The sequence below is a fragment of the Haliaeetus leucocephalus genome, unplaced genomic scaffold (genome assembly GCF_000737465.1).
Source record: "Haliaeetus leucocephalus isolate CR32 unplaced genomic scaffold, Haliaeetus_leucocephalus-4.0 Scaffold373, whole genome shotgun sequence".
NCBI classification, from domain to species: domain Eukaryota; kingdom Metazoa; phylum Chordata; class Aves; order Accipitriformes; family Accipitridae; genus Haliaeetus; species Haliaeetus leucocephalus.
This window is the reverse complement of record NW_010972809.1, coordinates 6634704-6652937: the sequence shown is the minus strand read 5'-3', so window position 1 is coordinate 6652937 and position 18234 is coordinate 6634704. Positions and strand designations below refer to the sequence as shown.

Genomic DNA, 18234 nt, shown 5'->3' with positions numbered 1-18234 from the left:
GGCCTCTCGCGGCGCCCTGTGCCGGCGTGAGGTGAGGCCGGGCCCGGGGCGGTTGCCGAGCGGCGGTTGGGTTGCGTCCGCCCCCAGGGGCGGCCGGCAAACAACGGCGAGCGGTGAGGGGAGCAGTCCTGCACCCGCCCGGCAGCGGGGAAGCAGGCCCGGCCGGGGGGTGCCCCCCGAACACTGCGGGGGAGGGCAGACCCGCCCGCAGACTCGGGGTGCGGGAGGCAGTTTCACCTTGGCGTCATCTGATCGTGCCCGAACGGGCGAAACCGCGGTGAGCCGCTGAGGACAGCGAATCGCTTCGATTCGTTTTGGAGTTGGGCTGAAAGCCTGGAGCTTTTTGTATTTAGTGGGGAGCGAGTAAGGAATGGTCTTGTGTTACGGGTTCAGGCCATTCGCTTTCCAGTTTGTGATTCGTTTAATTAAATGTCAAATGCTGGCGGACAATCTGCTTTGGGACGTACTTGTTCTGGCAGATACTACAGACAGTAAGACATGAGTAAGTCAAGAGGATTCACTTCTCCTACAAACTCCTTCTTAGATCTTTTTTTCGCATAGGTCGTGCTGGTGCCCTGAGTTACCAGTAGGTTGGCTGTCTGCCTCAGTGAGATTTTGTGGGATACCTTGTCAGGTGGAAATCTGCTGTGGCAGTAACCAGAGCGGTTCGTCTCTGGTGAAGGAGCCAGCTGGCCTGATCTGGTGTGTTTACCTGGTGTGGAGTCAGAGGGATCCAAAGATGTGTAACTGCAGAACAAGTTAGAAGGCAGCACTGATCTGGTGAAGCAGATAATTTAAACGTAGTCCATCCTTTAAAGGCAGCGACACCCTCGTATATGCTTGCTTAGAGACAGGTGAAGTGAGAAACCTCTCATTGAGAGCTAACCTTGTGAAATCATTTGTTCAGATAAACATATCAAATTTTTGATGACTGCAACAGTCATTTGTAGTTGTATAAACATCTGTATTTGTTTGAAGTGAATTTACAGAAGACACAGAAACAGCTAAAGAAGGCGAGGTCACCGAGAACTGCCAGTCATGCATGTGTGAAGAAGTTAACAGTGAGGAAGGAGATGATGATGATGACGACAACGATGATGACGGGGAAGATGAAGACTGGGACTGGGATGATGAGGTGGGAAGACTCATGAAGCGCCACAATGCTGCTGGTGGATGCAATCCACAGGTATGTTGAAGGCTATTTTGTGGGCATCAAGGGTGTCCAAGAGCAAATGGGGTTAACCTGAAGGCTTTGTTCTTTATTAGTGTTATGTTGAGCATAAATGCAAATGGAAATTTTTACTTGAGAGAATCCCCTTCCTTTGAGTCTGATCCTCTGCCATGCCATGTGTGTATGTACGTCGTAGCCAGGGCTCCGCTTGATTTCCTTGTCTCAAACCTTATCACTGGATTCTCTTTGTCACTGCAGTTTTCTTTCTGTTCCTTACCTTTCTCAACTTTTCTTTCTTTGCCCACCCCAATCTCTACTGATGTTGCTTACTTTTTTGTATTTGTCCTCTGTGTTTTTAAGCATCTTCCCCATCCTTTCTATCTGATTTTAAGACCACACCTGCTTGTCACACCCAGAGTGAAACAGGTTATGTTTTGGACTAATGGCGAGGGAGGCAAAAGCAAGCATAGGAGATGGAGGGAGGTGCTAGAAATGAATTAATTTAGAGTATATGCTGTTGGCATAGAAACTGGCATTGTGCAGAATGAAAAGCACAGGTGATGTGAGAACTAACATCCTTCTTGCCTTCAGCTTGTACACTGGAGGTTCAAAACTTCTTTTTTTCTTATTGATACCAACATAACAGAATAGTTGAGATTAGAGTGGTGCTGATCATGGCATATCATGTCTGACTCACAGCACTTGTCCTGGGTAATTTATTCTTGCCTTTAGTTAGAGGTTTATGCTGTCCAGTGTTGGTGAAATCACGTTCAGATACTAATTGTGTTTGGAGAAGACTACCTGTAAGAAAAGACAGCATCTTGGAAAGTTTTCTCTCTTTGTTAACCTTCTCATTTTTCTCCTTGTTTCTGTCTGCTATGTCACTTCCTTTTACAGATAGAAAAAGTGTTAATATGAGAGACTTGCAGCTCAATTCCCAGACTAAAAATAACCCCGAATTGAGGCACTTTTTGGAATTTTAACTGATATGTCACCTGTATTTTCTTTTATTGAATTAAGTAAAATCTGATGTTAATCCGTATCCATTTCCTCACCCTTTCTGGTTTTCTTTTTATAGTTCTAGGCATAGGCATTTGAGCTAACTTTTCCAATGGGCTGTTTAGAGAAGGCAACTTATATCGACAAATCCTTTGTTTCAGGCAAATAGACAGACCCCTAGTTGCTATTCAGCAAAAATGTCTACCCCTACAGACAAGGCTTTAAGGAAATTTGAACATAAAATTAATTTAGGTGAGTATAATTGCATTGTCTTCTTTTATGAAAACAGATACCATTCTGTGACATTCTTGGACTAATTCTGCTTACTTTAAGCCAGAACTCACTGGAATGGCAGTTATCCATTTCCAGACAGATTAAAAAATGGCATTTGCGTACTTGGAAGTTGCCTTTAGTCTCCATTAACCAGCTGTCATACCCCCTTCAATCCCCCTTTAGAGCCACAGGGCTGTTTTGTTTGGGTTTTTTGGTTTTGTTTTTTTTTTTTTTTTCCTTCCCTTTGACTTCTCCAGAGCACATAAAGCTGAAATATTTCTTCCCTAGCTTCTCTGTAGGAGCAAGCTGTTTGGCTGGAGGCAGTGTATCAACTCTCTATTGTGATGATGTTGGTCATTCTCAAAGCTGCTACCATAGCTAATTTTTCTAGACTATTGCAGTCCCCTGTAGTATTAGGGTGGTACCTTATGCAACAGTTATCTCACAGGGGTAGAGTTTCTGTGATAAGCAAAGAGGCTGCTGTCCTAGCTGATGTAGTTTGATGTTTACCATGTCATGGAAATGGCTGCTCAGCTCAGCCTGTTAGGGCTTAGATGTAGCTGTGATTGTGGCCTTTGACAGGGTAGTAAACAGAGGTTGTGTTTTTCTTTATAATGAAGTTATTCTAAAATGAAGGTTTAAAAGAGTGGTGCTGGTATATGTAGCCAAATACAGCAGCTTTTATACATTTAGCAATTGATTAACACCATTTTAAATACATCATGGGGAGAGAATCCTGGAGGCTGTTGCTTATTCTGTTCGGAAAAATGGCATTTGATTGTGATAAGAGAAGGGTAGACAAATTTAATGGTGAGATGTTATCCAAAAGGCATTACTTCTGGATGGCATTATATCTCCAAGTCTGTGGGACTGTCTCACTCATCTGTGTTTTTACCTTATAGTACCACTTTGAAAAGTAGACAGAGGGGAGAGCTAGGTTAACTCTGGTATGTAGCTAAGCTTCTGTGCTTGCTACAGAGAGCTCCGCTTGTGTTTTAATATTGTGTTGTGGCATATCGGCTGGTGGCAGAATTGCAGGGGCAATTCCAAACATAGGAAACTTCTTGGAGTTTTTTTTTTGTTGTTTTTTATTTCTTCTTATGTGTTTTTCAGATAAGTTAAATTTTGATGACTCTGTTATAAACAGAGTCACAGAAAAGTCTAGACAGAAGGAAGCAGACCTGTGAGTATTACTCGTGGTTCTATTTTCATTTAAATAATTTGAACCCAGAAGAGTAGTTCTTATTTTCTAGTGTGATCCTGAGTTTTGAATAAATTTATTAAGAAAACCAAAATTTGTAGGTAGTCTGCATGCAATTTTCCTTTTGGTCTTAAACTTTTTGGTTTCCAGATCAGTTGCCTGAATCGTTCCAAACTTTTGATTCTTCTGTCACTGCTCCTGGTAGCACATCTGATTGTATTGGTGTAGTAAGACAGAAGTGATAGGTGTCATTCCACTAGAAGAGACTATTTTATCTCTGATAGTCTTTTTTCTAAACAGAGGTCCTTAAGCAGTTGGGCTAAAAAGGTATTGGAAGCCTTTTGAAGGTTCCGCCTGATGAATTGGTGAGGGAAAAGTACTTCTTCATTAAATTTTTTTAAAGCCTCCAGCTTATAACCTTAAGTTGTTAAGACATATACTGTTTTCTCCTGAATGAGCATAATTCAGTGGAGGCAAGAAGATATCTATAAAAGTGAAGGGCGCTGATGTTTATGGGTTTCTTTTTTTTCTTTTTTTTTTTAACCCTGCCTGCAGGGGAAACCTTTGCTTTTGTATGAACTGAAAGTCATACTTCTTGAGGCTGTCATCTTATATTTGATACAGAATGTCGTGTTTTACTCTGTCAAAGTACTGAGTCCATATGTGGGATTGTATAATTTTATTTTCACTTCTGCTAGGTACCGAGTCAAAGACAAGTCAGACAGAGCAACAGTAGAACAGGTAAGTCCTTAATTCATCAAATTTCTCTTTTGACCAGAACAAATAATGTAGAGTTTTGGAATCAGTGATAAAATGGATACTGTAGGAACAGAGTTTTGCCTTGGAATTCTGTTTCCCTTGTTATCCTGAAGAGACATGTTGTTTCTTTATGTTTCTTTCCTGTATGAAGGTTGTACTTGCTTCCATAAACATTTTGAAGCTTATTTTTTGTGCTTAGCATTGTGATTTGATCATATATGCAATGCAGAATTCCATCTTAAGTTTTTTTGAAATTCTAAAGTACAATAAAGATGTGCTGGGTTTGCTTTTTACTTTTTTTCTTTAGCAAGACTGAACTATTACTGGCCCAATGCCACATAGCTGCTCTATTTCAGTTATGACAGCTGTATCTCAAAAGAAGCTTTATTTTAACACATTTAATGCAACAGTGGGCGGGAAATCATTCTCTTTTATCTCTTCTAGAGCTAGCTCAAGGACATATGCTTAGCTTAAAAAAAAAAGTAATCATGTTGAAAGCAAAATTGAAATATTGTTTTAGAATCATGGCAAAATTCTGAGTGGTTGCTGTTTGGATTATTGTTTGATCCTTAAGAATGGTCTGATGCTGTGGGTCCCTTAGTACAGTACTAAGACTGGACTGTATTACTAGGTTTTGTCCTCTTCAGAGACAGCAATTCTGCTGACTTTTCTGTATTAAATTTGAGGTGTTGGATCCAAGGACCCGAATGATTTTGTTCAAGATGCTAACTAGAGGTGTCATATCAGAAATCAATGGCTGCATCAGCACAGGGAAAGAAGTAAGTTTTATTAAAAGTGACATAATAGTCTTTTTCTCAGCAAGCTAGGTGGAAGCTTATGGTGCTCGGAAGATGTATTGGAATGCCTGGTTTTAGTACTACTTTTTTGTGTGTGTGTTGCTTGATTGGTAGGAAGTTATCTTAAAGTGCAATTTATGTTAAAGGAAACAAGTTTGCCCAAGTATGAAAGATTTCTCAGAATATTTAAATGTTATCTTAAATTTGTGGATCTTGTTAATTGTATGTTACAACTGAAATTTTTGGAAAGGGTATGTGTACACACAATATTAAACAGTGCCTGAAAAAACATACAAACCCAGGTAATTCTTTCTTCATGCAAGACTCTCTTGTGTGCAGATCAGACTGGCTCTACATGACAGCAGACATGGGAGTATCTAAATGGTGTAACAAAATTCTGTTTAAAATACCATTAAACCTTCATTATTTTTACAAAACTAGCATGTTTGTGTGCTGTTATTATCAAGTAACATTGCAGATAATTAAAACCAGACCACAGATTTCCGAATGAATTAATAAATCAGTTTTAGAATGCCTAATCCCTTGGCTGATCTGGTTTTCTTCCAAGTCCTTGGATGCTGATTAAAGGCATACTTCTGCCGTGTGTAGAGGTGTCAATGTGAGGTATTTGGGCCATGCTTTGGGGCCTAGATAGTGCACAGGCTCATATTAATCCTTCACACAAGGGCTTGTTTTAGTCTCCAAAATGTGGATAAGGGAGAGTTCTCTTGTGCATTGTTGTTTTTGTCCTATATGCATTGTCACACCCCTACCCAGTCTTAGGTACTTCCTGTAAGCTGCCTCTGGTAGAAAAAGAGATTGCCCTTGTGTGCAGTCTCACTCAGCTGGGTACCACATAGGGGCTGGGGTGAGAAAGCTTATCAGATCTTTTCCAGGATGTCAGAAAACGAAGAAGAGAGAAGGTTATGTTGGTTTAAAGAGTTTTTCTTTAATATTATTTCTTCCCTTCATAATCCGATAGGCTAATGTATATCATGCCAGTACTGCGAATGGAGAGAACAGAGCAATAAAGATTTACAAAACCTCTATTCTGATGTTTAAAGATCGGGATAAGTATGTGAGTGGTGAATTCAGGTGAGTTTGACTTCTGCCTGGTTTTACTGCGGAGGAGGTGGTGTTTGAAAGGTGGTAAAATCACCAGTGCTAATACTGTATTGGTTGGCTAAGAGTCGCTGTTGTCTTATTTCTTTATTTAAAGATTTCGTCATGGATATTGCAAAGGCAACCCAAGAAAAATGGTGAAGACATGGGCTGAAAAAGAAATGAGGAATTTAATAAGGTGATTCTTCCAGTTTTTATTTCAGCATGCAAAGGTAACTGAAACTTTAAGTTTATAGGAGGTATTCTCCTATTGCTAGACTGTGGCTATCACTACCTTTTAGGGTCTCTGGAATATTCAGGAAAGTGTCTTAAGCTTCCCTGTGGGAGGAAAAAGAAAGGGGAGGGAGGAATAAAGATATTCTTTTGTCTTGCTGCTCATGCTCTAAGCTCTTCGATGTCTGAACTCTCTGACATGACTGAAAAGCGAGGAAAAGCTAGAAATAGCTGCTGCTGAGTAACAGCACACTGTGTGATACAGGTTAATCTAGGATTAACCTGAACCATGTAAAGATTCTTTGTCTGACAGAGGAATGCTTAGAGAAGGGTCAGAGCCAGAATGGTTGTGGCTTTTTGTATTCATTTCCTAGTTGTTCTTAACAAGTGAGAGTTTCCTGAATAGAGGAGCTCTTGTTGTGCATTATGTTTAAAGCAACAGAGCTCCTATAGGCACTAGTGCAGTGCAAATAGTAGAGTTTGGTTTTATTTTTTTGTGGCTTTGTTGCTATGTTACAGGTTGAATACAGCCCAGATACCTTGCCCAGAGCCAATTATGCTAAGAAGTCACGTGCTTGTCATGGGCTTTATTGGTAAAGGTGATAGGTAAGTATCCTTCGAAAATCAAATATTTTTTTTTATTAGTAGCTTTCCACAAAGGTTTATTAAAACAAACAATCCAACCCTCTGAATTTACCTTCTATTGCTTTAGGCCTGTAAAATTAATATGTTACTCTTACGTGTGTGTGACCTGTAGAATACCCAGACACGTGCCAGCTACTACTGCAGACAATCTGCATGATTCTGAAGCCTCAGTTGTGTGCAAAATGAATTTGTAAAGTGGCTTAACCAGAGATTAAGGCTGGAAAAGCTTGCTTAATAATACATGAAGATAGCTCATCGTTTTGTAGTACAACCATTAATGTAGCGTGGTCCAAGTTAGCTCATGTTGGAAACAAAGCTCCAGTATCTTTGGCAACCATATACCAAGCTTTGCTGCCCTTCATGCTGGCTCTGTGCGCTTAGCTGCTCATGCTGACTTGCTTGACAGACTTAGTGAGCAGAAGGATCAGGTACAGCGATTAAAGCATTTGCAGCTGGTATGAAGAAGGCAAAAATATTCACTTTCTGGTTTTTGTGTTGTGATTTCAAGGCCTGCTCCTTTGCTGAAGAATGCTCAGTTATCTGACTCCAAAGTTCGGGAGCTGTACCTGCAAATCATCCAGTACATGAGAAGAATGTATCAAGATGCCAGGCTTGTTCATGCAGATCTCAGTGAATTTAATATGCTGTATGTTTTTAAACTGTGCTCTGAATTGTGACATCTAAAATGTATGCATTGGCAACCTCTGTGTGAGAGTACTAATGTACCTTTAAGGGAGGGTGGGGTCCTTTTTGTGACTGGGTTTTGTAACTTAGTTAATTATGTAGCTTTTGACCCAGATCTGAGCTTTCTCTGTTTTAAAGAAAAAAAACACAAAAAAAATCCAAACAAACAAAAACATGACAATAAAACCCCAAACAAAAACCCCTCACAAACAAACAAACAAAAAAAAACCCCTCGACTAGAGAAAAAATTAGTAAGGTATTTTTTTTTTCTTTTTCTCCCCTTACCCATAACTCTGCTTTTTGTGTTCACAAGAAGGCTATTTCTTTAAAGTTTAATAATACAGCTTGTGTAGAGGAGGGAAAGGATTGACCCAGAAAAGCCACTCTGGCCCTAATATGCGAGGTGTACACTACAGAAATATGTTAAGATTGTTTGGTGATTCTTAAGTTTGAAGCATGCTTTGTTGCCTGCCCCTCAATATCTCCCATATAACAGTGGTGGAGTTAGTGCAGCTCTGTATGGTGGTTTTGCAGGTACCACAGCGGGGATGTATACATCATTGATGTGTCTCAGGCAGTGGAGCATGACCACCCGCATGCGCTGGAGTTCCTGCGAAAGGATTGTGCCAACGTTAATGGTGAGTGGGCTGCACTTACAACTCTTGTTCTGATAGCTGGTTTATTTAGGAAGGTGAACTATGTTAACCTGTGTTCTTTCAGGTATAACTGTCTGTAGAAGCTGTCAAACTTCAGTTAAAATGCTCCTTCTCCTGGGTTCTGATGGCTTCCTTGGGGAGCAGTGTACTGTACTAAGTTCAGAAAAGTGTACTCTATTTTGCTAGAAATCATCGGGACGAAATGAGTCACCTGGCTGAATCTCAGATTTATGATAGATCTGAGACCAGTCCCAGCTTGATTAAAGAGCAGTCCCAGTCTGCAGCAGCACCCACCGCAGTCTTAACTTCACTTACTTAAAGGACTGCGCGGGCATAGTGATCTGTTTCCTTCTGTAAGTGGAATCCACATCTGGAATTCCTCAGCTGGCAAGAAGTTACCATGTGTTATGAAGTTCTCTGCACTTACTTGTCCAGGTCAGCTGAGAGTATTGAGGCATAGAGTAATTTATTAGAGGTGTTATCACTTGTCATAGTGCTTTGATAAACAAGGTACCTTTATGGTGGTTTTTTTTTTTTTTTTTAAATTTCGTCCTCATGTGTGAGTATGCATGTTATGTAACAGACACACATCTCCTGGTAGGCTGTGTTTCTCTCTGTGGACAAGAAATCTGTCACTGCAGGCTGCTTTTCTTGCCCCTTTCTTTTCAGATTGGCTTTTTTCTAATTTTACAGAGACTCTTGAAAGTCTGTGGAACAACTGTGTGCATTTAGATGCTATGTGTTTGTTGATGCCCAGTATGCTAGTTTTTCTTTATTCCTTTTCCATTCATGGATTTCTAATAATTCCCTTCCAGCTCTGATACTTGCATCTTTGCTCTTTTTTCATGTCTTTTGGCTTGCTCTCCCTAGATATTTTAGTGCCTCAGTGAGCTGCAGTGGTTTTGTTGTGTTTTGTTTGTTTGTTTCCTGTCACTGCAACTTTCTCTGTGTAGTCCTCCCACAAAGACAGCCCTAGCTGTGAGCATTGCAAGGCTTGGGGTTCCATGGGCACAGCGAGCTGCCTCCAAATGAAATCTTTTTGTTCTTTCTATGATTAATTTCTCACGGTGAGAGATCTTCTGAGAACTTTAGTAGGAAACACTTATTAAGCAGTCCTCAATGTCTTTTGCTGCTGTTTTTCAGTACAGAAGTGTAGCCTCCAAATTTGGTTACACTTGATTCAAGAAACCAATTCTGAGTGTAGTACTTAGTAGTTCTTAGCCTCTACTTCATTAAGTCTGGCTCCTGCTGAAATTGATTTGGCTTTTGTATTTAACCAGTTATTCTCCTTTCAGTATTTGTTGCATCTGGAATATGAGCAGTTTTATTTCAGATGGCCAAGAGTCATCTGATAACTAAACCCAATATGATGCAGTACATGCTGCTGAAACTTTCCCAAGTCATCAGGGCCATTGGCTTGCTGTAACTGTCACTTTAACATCACAGCTGCATATGTTACACATAATTACTTATGGTTTTTGTCTCCCTCCTTGTTTCCTGGTAGACTTTTTCCAGAAGCACAGTGTTGCAGTGATGACTGTGAGGGAGCTGTTTGAGTTTATTACTGATCCTTCTATCACAAGTGAGAACATTGATGACTATCTGTCTAAGGTAAGACCTCATGGTCTTATTGCTTATGTAGGAAGACTTGAACAATAAAATCAGATCTAGTTCAAGCTCCTTCATCTCATTTACTCTACATCCTGCTTTTGAAGGAAGCTGGTACCCGACATGTTATGCTATGTTGTGCTTCAAAAGTGCATACAGGTCTTTTCCATTTATACCATTATAGGTTGACAACAATTTTGTTCTATTTTTTCTTAAAAAGTCTAATCATGAAAACTCAAATGTCTGTTTCAGGTGCTACTAAAACCAGGATCCTTTAAAATAGTTCTGTGGGTTTTGGCAAGAAGAAGCTCTGCAGAAATATAACCATGCTTATATAGAGTATGGGGTTAAGCATGCAGATTTGGGCAGGGCAGGCTGAGGGAGGAAGGGAATGACTTGGGGCAGTGTTACTCCAAGGTACGTGGTCTTGCTAGGCAAATATAGCAGCTGGCAGAACACATTGATTCTAGGAGGAGGTAAACTTAGTGCTGCTAGCAGCACCCCTGTATTTCATCTCTAGCTGCCAGTCCTCTGCTCCCAGTTAGATGTTTCTTTGAAAAGGGAGGGGGAAGAAAAAAAAAGCTTTTTAAGTTAACGCAAGAGAAATGGGGCTGCATATGCCATGATCTCCAGAGTGGAGATCTGATGTGTCATTCCTGGTCAAGACCACGTGAATGTGGTCCAAATACAAGTACAGCATGGGGATTTCCAAATGTTGTGTACTTTCTGTCATATTGGAGGTTGAATGAGACAAGAGCTGCTGCTACATGTTTCCCCTTACTTGTGCTCCTCTGACTTGCTCAACGTGCATGAGAACAGCCAAGTTCCAGGACTGAGCACTGCTCGCTGTATTCTCCTTGCGCTGTTATGTCCTGTAGTCATGCTGGGCCTGCCATAATTTGGTCTGGGAGGAGCAGCAAGCATGTTTTCCCTCTATTAATAAAGCAGATCTGCAGTTCTAAGTGTGCTTTGCAGAAATGTTGGTTACCATTAGGTGTCGCTCAAGGCGTTGCCATAGGGAAAGCAGGAGTATTTGAGTGACAGTATGGAGTCCAGGGAGAAACACAGATGGGAATGGTTAGTTGGATTAAGTGATGCGATTCTGAAGAGTGATAACTTTGTATTGTTTTATATTTCTTTAGGCAATGGAAATAGCATCGAAACGAACAGAGGAGGAAAGATCCAGTCAAGATAAAGTGGATGAGGAAGTAAGCGAGGATTTTTGTTCCTGCTATGAAATTAAAATTAACCTTGCCTCTTCTAAACAATGAAAAATGTTCTGTTTTACTTGGCAAAATGTACAGTTGATAAGCAAAACATTGTTTGTGATAATGAGATGTCTTGAACGAGTTGAGATGTGAAGTATTAAGGGATACCATGTGTAAAAGCTGACAGTGATAAGGTGTTAGAAGGCAAATACTCTACTTCCTGAACCAAGATGTTTGCTTGTAGCTAGGCCCCTTGATGTATCTTCCAGTTCGGGTTCAGTTAACAAAAAAACTGAGTAGAGAGATCTGATTATGCCAGTGTTTTTGGACCAGTGATACAGAAGTAGGATATTTGGATACATGCATTAACCAAATTGCCTGTCTAGCTCCAGTCCTAGTCTAATTCAGTTCTTCCATGTACTGTTTCTCTCCCTTGCTTTTACATTAAGTGAAGCCATCTCAAGTCCATTACAGAAAACTGCTAACGTTCTGGAAAGGCTTGATGTAAAGATGAAACAATTTCTATCTTAGTCTTATCTATCGGTTCCAGAAGAGTTTAAAAAAGAAAACCAAACAAAAACTGAAAAAAAACCCCAAAACCAAAACACCAACTCTGTGTTGAGCAGTGAGAACCTATTTGTACTGGTTCACATGGTGTTTATCTTTGGAGGCAATACTACTTGATTTATTAAAGATTTTTCGTTTTCTCTTGGAGCTCTGCAGGTTTTACTGACTGCTTCTGGCTCAAGCTTGGCCAAGGAAAGATGTTTTTGGGGGTTTGGGGGGGGTGGTTACCTAAGATATCCTCAGCATACAACTTCTGAACTATAGCGTCAGATGCCAGTGTTTCTTTGCAAGCCCATCTTTTGCAAACCAATTATTCCTTTGCTTATATAAAGGTACTGACCTATAAGAGAGATGGTTTAGTAGCATCTAAGTTCAGTTTATTTCTCTTACGCTTCTCATGTGACCACAGCTAGTTTGTGTCACTTCCTTCACAAAAGAGTAGTGCTGATTAAGGGCAAGCTCTGTGGAGGTGGGAGCCTCTGCTCTTTGCATAGCACTTAGTCTAGCAGTTATGATCATAAAGTGTACTGAATTTGTACTGGGGTCAAACCGATACCATGAAAAACAGAAGCAGAATACTTCTTTTTGATCTAGTAGTGACTTAAGTTTGCTGGAGAACTGTTTCAAAAAGACTGCATGACAAATTTTAGGTATGTTGTTGTTGATACTGCAGTTAGGTTTACTGTACTATACTGCTGCAGGAACCTTTTTTGAGTTGGACTGTAGGTTGAAGCAGGTATTATTATATAAAGAGATTAAGTTCTAACAGCACATTTTAACAGAGTTGCCTCCTGAAGGCATTGTAAACATCACAATAAAAACATCAGAGAAAATCCTTAGATTATAAAACCTTAGGACTCAAATAGGTCAAGAGAAAGTTGGAAGGATTGGAGAAGTTTACAAGTGGCCTGGTGGTAGTCATGCTAAGGATGGAGCATTGTTAGTCATGATCTATCAATAATGTGTAGGTTGCATGTTAATTCTGCTCCTGCAAAAAAAAAAAGGATATGCTGCAGTTCAAATGGTAGTGGATGACTGCTGTGTTCATTTTTAGTTTCTCTGAGCCATGAAATCCTTTATGATTATTCTCTTAAGGATGCATAATTAGGAAGGAAGAACATAATGAAACTATATGTAAATTAGTAAATCTGTGTTTCCTTTCACTCTGCTAGGTATTTAAGAAGGCTTACATACCTCGAACTTTGACTGAAGTTAAAAACTATGAGAGAGATGTGGATATAATGATGAAATTGAAAGAAGAGGATATGGCATTGAATGTTCAGCAAGATAATGTGAGTAGCCATGCTGAGGCACTGGAAAAAAGAGGGAGGGAATATGAATTCTTGCTAGAAACTGATAGCAACAAACAAAACCAGAAGCCTTGTTACCAAGGCGTGGAGTACTGAATCTAGTGTCATACTTCAAAATCGTCTGGTTAGTACTAATGCTAATGTTGTGGGTTTTTTCCTGTTTGTTGGGGTTTTTTTGTTTTTTGTTTTTTTTTAAGATAATAATTTTCTCTTGGCATGAAGATTTAAGACTCATATTTTGATAATGTGATTTTCTTTCTCTTTCCCTGGGTGTAGATTCTCTACCAGACTGTGACAGGACTGAAGAAGGATTTGTCTGGTGTTCAGAAGGTGAGAGGGTCTCTTTGAAATCCTTCAATTTAGTCGTTTTCAGAAAAGCTCTTATAAGGAGTACAGAAAATGCCTTGTCTTGCAGCTGACACCATGAAAGAAGCTTCTTGTCGGCGTTGTGGCCATTTATGTCTGGGATGGGTCTGGCATGACAGTGTGTCTGCACACCACATGAATTGCTTCCCTGCATGGTGGCTGATGCTGGGTTACTTGAGAATGAAATGATAATCCTTGCTATGGCCATGATCTCTAAAATTTAGGTGGAGAGGAGGGAAGATGTTTTCCAATTATGGAAAATGTAATTGATTTAAGTTGTAGCATGACTACAAGTTTTGTTATGTTCAGAGTAGCTTTGCTGTAATTATTGTTTAAAGAACAACCCTGCAGTATAAGGCATAAGATATTATGTCTTACTATATTTTAAGTACTTGACAGTGACACTTCTGTAAAGTATGTTGGATAAGAATTTGAGTACAGATCAGTCTGTCGCAATACAATTCAAGGCGGAAGCCTTATGTGGATTTCCCCTCCTTCCTTTGTAAATGTTATCTAGCAGTGGTGTAGACTCTGTTTTAAAATGGAAATATAAATATGGATGGGATCAGGCTGTGGCACAGTCTTCAGGCTTAAGAATAAGTGAGTTTCCCAGTGTAGATATTTGTATTTGCAATAAAGCCTACATAGAGTGCCCCCAAGGTAGAGTTAGGTATGATCCAAATATAATTAAAAATTGGCTTCCACGTAAATTAGCAAATTGCTGCTTAACTTACGGAAATTAGTTTGGGAGTGCCAATACAGCTGTGCTGTGAGCCCTGACCTAAAAGATTCTGTGGTGTACATTCTAGATTCCTCGTTCTTAGTTTGGATTAATCTACTTTTCATTCTTTTTCTTGAGACTCAGTGATGGCTGTAGTAAAGGAGATGGCAGAAGCTCGCTCAAGGTTTTCTTTGTAGTAGATTGATTTGTTTTATATATATATATGTGTGTGTGTGTATTGTCATTAGGCTTCTTTGTTTTGGTTTGATATAATTCTCTCTTGATATATCTTGCAGATTCCTGCACTTCTTGAAAAGAAGGCAGATGAGTCAGAAACGGACTCTGATGATGATGGTGGCAGCTCAGGGGACTCCGATTTGGGCTGTAAAGAATCTGTACATCCCAAAGATAAACCTGCTGAAGTTAGCATGGACAAAAAGGTCAGCTGGCCAGGAATTGTTTATTTTTCCCACCTCTGCCTATGTGACAGGAAAAAAATCCAAACTTAGTTCTGAGTGGTTCTTGCTGCTACTTGTCTGAAACAAGGTATGGACTTTTCCTGTTGTGGAGAATGAGAGCAGAGAAAGTGAATTTCATTATGGATGCTTTATGAATTGTATTTTTATGTAGAGGAACATGTGACATAGCTCTCTCTAGCCTAGACAAAGCTAGAAGAGGGATCTCTGCAGGGAGTTCTAAGGCTATGCAAAGCAGGAATTTAGTGGAGCCTAGGCAGCTTTTCAGTGCCTCTGGCTACTCTTCTAGGCTTTGTTATTCAGGTTTGTGGTCATGGTCCCTGATTAACCTCCTTTTGCCCAGGGAACTGAGACCACTTGATCTATAGAACTAGAGACTTGGTGACAATGTTTGTACCACAGTGGCTTTTGCAGTACCATTAGTACAGACTGGCTAGCTTTGCTGTGGGCAAGAGATGTAACACAGTCATGCAAAGGGATTATGGTTTGCGTTTGGTTGGTTTTTTTTTTTTAAGGTTTCATTTTCCAAACTGCAGAACAAGTATGCTCTGTTTTGGTGAGGCTCTTCTGCAGAGTATCACCCATGGGCGAGAGCCTTTTGGCAGCCTTTTAGGTGCTGTGCAAAAGAAGGATGAAACTTGCTGGGCTTAAGGAGTTCAAGATTTGGGGGTTTGCTTGTTAGGCTTTTCTTCCTAGAAAAGGTAAGATAATATATTCCCTATCTATCAGATAAAAATGTAGTACTCTTCTAGATACTTACTGCTGATCTAGAGCTGCTGCCTTTCAGATGTGAAGCAGGGAAGTCTTGGTCACTTCTCATCCTTATGCATAGGTTTTCATTTGGACTTCTTTTTGTGTGAATAAGATGACATTTTTGGTAACCTATGTGTTCAGCTGTAGGTTGAACAACTGATTAGCAGCAATTACTTCCACCCCTCACCCCATTACGCTGACTTTGCATTTTCCATTTGAGTGTAGTCTCTTCACTGTCTGGCACAAATTATAGTGTGTTGCAGTAGCATAGCACCCTTTCTTGCCAATCCTGGTGATGATCAGCTTGCTCTGAGTTACCAGCAGTTACTGGATCAGTATTTTTGCATGACATATAGAAACACATACTATAGTAGCCCCGAGGGTAGCAGAAAACCTAGATCAGGTATCCTGTTGTAATCTTAGGTGTAAATAGCATGAGTTAAGAGTGCCTCTTGTTCCCTTTCTTCAAAGGTTGCATGAAACTCAGGTTTTAACTAGTCTGAATTTTGCCTTGTCATTACCAGTGTGGAGCTCTTAGCTCCACCCCCAACCTATACTTCTTTTTCCTTTCCCCTCACCATTCCTATTGATGGGTTTTTTTCTTTTTTATTTCTTCCTCTTGATAACCTCATTTTTATGTGGTGCATTAATTAACTCGTTAATGGAACAAATGATTGACCTGCTCAAAATCTCTCATTCCTTCTGGCTTTAAATGAATGGTGTTTGGTTCTTTATAGGAAAGGAAAAAGATGGTTAAAGAAGCCCAGAGAGAGAAGAGAAAAACTAAAATCCCAAAGCATGTGAAGAAGCGGAAAGAAAAGACTGCAAAAATGAAGAAAGGCAAATAGAATCAGCTTTGGCTTGAGGAAAGGGATGGTTTGTTGTGTGTTATTTAGTCACCATCTTTTTTTTTTTTTAAATTAAAATCCTTTATTTATATACATACACTATTAACTGTGCGGGTGGTTTTGTTAATAACATAGTGTAATTGAACAGAGTATATGCCATGGGTTTCTCAATAGGAAAGAATGTGCATGTTAAAATCCTTTACCTGTGCAGGTTTAACCTGTTGTTAAATTTGCATTGATTTGTTCCTGGGGTCTTAACTCCCCTGCCTCACACTGCATACAAGCTAGTTTGGTTTGTTCCAGAGCAGTGATTTGATTCAAACAGATTCTCGGAGGAGGGCAAACGGTGATTTAAAGGCCCTTGCCTTCTTCACAGTATGGAAGCAAATTGAGCTAGGTGTCCTCTGCAGACTGTCACAGTCTACCCACGGAAAACTCTGCAGGCATTGTGCCTTTGCTGCCTTCCTGTGCTTGCATCACCTTTAATATTTTCTTACTGAAAGCTGAGTTTTTGATTTGGGAAGCAGCTGTCCTTATTGCCCAGTGCCCTTTTGAAGCAATCGGGCAGGCATACCCAAACAGACCAAAGCCCGATTTTTTTTGTAATTTTTATTTTTGCTTGGATCCCAACACAGGGCAGTGTTGCTCTTAAGAGTATTATGAACCAGGGATTTTGTAAGCTGGTCAAATGAGTATTTGCCATCAAGATTAATCATGTGTGTTTGAATTCAAGGCTGTGTAAAGGCTTGTGGCAGGACCTCTCTGTGGTGTGGCTCAGCATTACCAATCCATGTTGTGCCAAGGTGCCCCAGCTCTTTATTAGGGAGAAGTTGACAGACCTCTGCTCACAAGTGACCCAGTTGGGCTGGGGCAAAGGCACTGTACTGAAGACAGACCAACCTCTCTCTTGGCAGCTGCTTTGGCCACTGAGGCTGACAAGTCTTGAGAGTGGTGTCTGCCTCCTGCTGCAGCACATCAGCTGTCTTTTCCCACTGCGTGCCATTTCAGAACTCCCTGTGCCAGCACAGAGAAAGGTTCTGATTCCAGTAAATGTCTTTGATATATTCTCCTATGTTAGGGGTGGAGTTGATGCCCTGGGGATTTATGCTTACAGGATATACGTTGTCTGATGGCAGAGGACAGCTTTTATCCATCAATGGATATCCAGCAATGATGCGTCGGCCAGGGGCAGAGTGAAGCTTCCTTCTCTGCTCCTCACCTCCCACACCCAAAAGCAAGATGATGTTGGCCAATTGCACACGGGGTTGCACTCCTCAGTTTGACTTTCACAAACTCTTTGGTGCCTTTGACTAGAAATCTGGTAAGAGAGGAACTGGTCAATGCTTCCAGATCTCTATCTGTGCTCCCGTTCTCCCTACCCATACAGGAATTGACAGCACTCTTACGTACAGTATGCATTTAAGTGTAGACAGTATTGCTGGAGCATATTGGGAAGCAAGACTGGTATTTCCTCAGCAAGTGGGGATGTTTGTTGGGAGACTGAGATGAAATACCTGCATTTTGGAAAATGGCATTACATCAGGTGTAAGAAAGGGGGCAGCCTCTAACTTGGTAGTGAAGGAAGGAGGAGGTGCAAGACCTAAGTCCAGAGGTGAGTGTGACTACTGTTGATGGACATTTGTCTTAACACCAAGGGCTGAGATGCTGGCAGATGTACGGACACAATATTTCCTGCTTTTCCTTGCTGTCGTGGGAGCTTGTGTTCTGACGTAATCAGGCAGAGGTGGTCTTGGTGATGGCTGCTCTGAACCAGAGGTGTTCAAAGGTGCAGTGCTAAAGGTGACTGAAACAGTAACAGCTTGGTGCGCTTTGCCCTTGAAATCCTATTTTATTGGG

The 18234-nt window shown here is 40.5% G+C and overlaps 1 protein-coding gene across 5 annotated transcripts; it reads left to right on the top strand.

Annotated features, from left to right (window-relative positions):
• The first annotated feature begins 983 nt into the window (after positions 1 to 983).
• RIOK1 (RIO kinase 1) lies at positions 984 to 16476 on the top strand. 5 transcript variants are annotated; one of them, XM_010573238.1, is made up of 15 exons: positions 984 to 1186; positions 2332 to 2422; positions 3557 to 3626; positions 4343 to 4385; positions 5090 to 5182; positions 6183 to 6295; positions 6420 to 6500; positions 7055 to 7141; positions 7689 to 7826; positions 8399 to 8502; positions 10025 to 10131; positions 11271 to 11336; positions 13076 to 13195; positions 13490 to 13543; positions 14597 to 15115. In XM_010573238.1, exons 1-15 carry the CDS (start codon positions 1043 to 1045, stop codon positions 14807 to 14809), a joined length of 1524 nt encoding a protein of 507 aa, XP_010571540.1. In that variant the 5' UTR covers positions 984 to 1042; the 3' UTR covers positions 14810 to 15115. The 5 variants fall into 5 exon arrangements, with proteins under 5 accessions (XP_010571540.1, XP_010571541.1, XP_010571543.1 ...); XM_010573239.1 differs by lacking the exon at positions 7055 to 7141 and adding an exon at positions 16267 to 16476 and having other exon boundaries at positions 986 to 1186; positions 14597 to 14740; XM_010573242.1 differs by lacking the exons at positions 984 to 1186; positions 2332 to 2422 and adding exons at positions 3945 to 4009; positions 16267 to 16476 and having other exon boundaries at positions 3616 to 3626; positions 14597 to 14740.
• The last annotated feature ends 1758 nt before the right edge of the window (positions 16477 to 18234 follow it).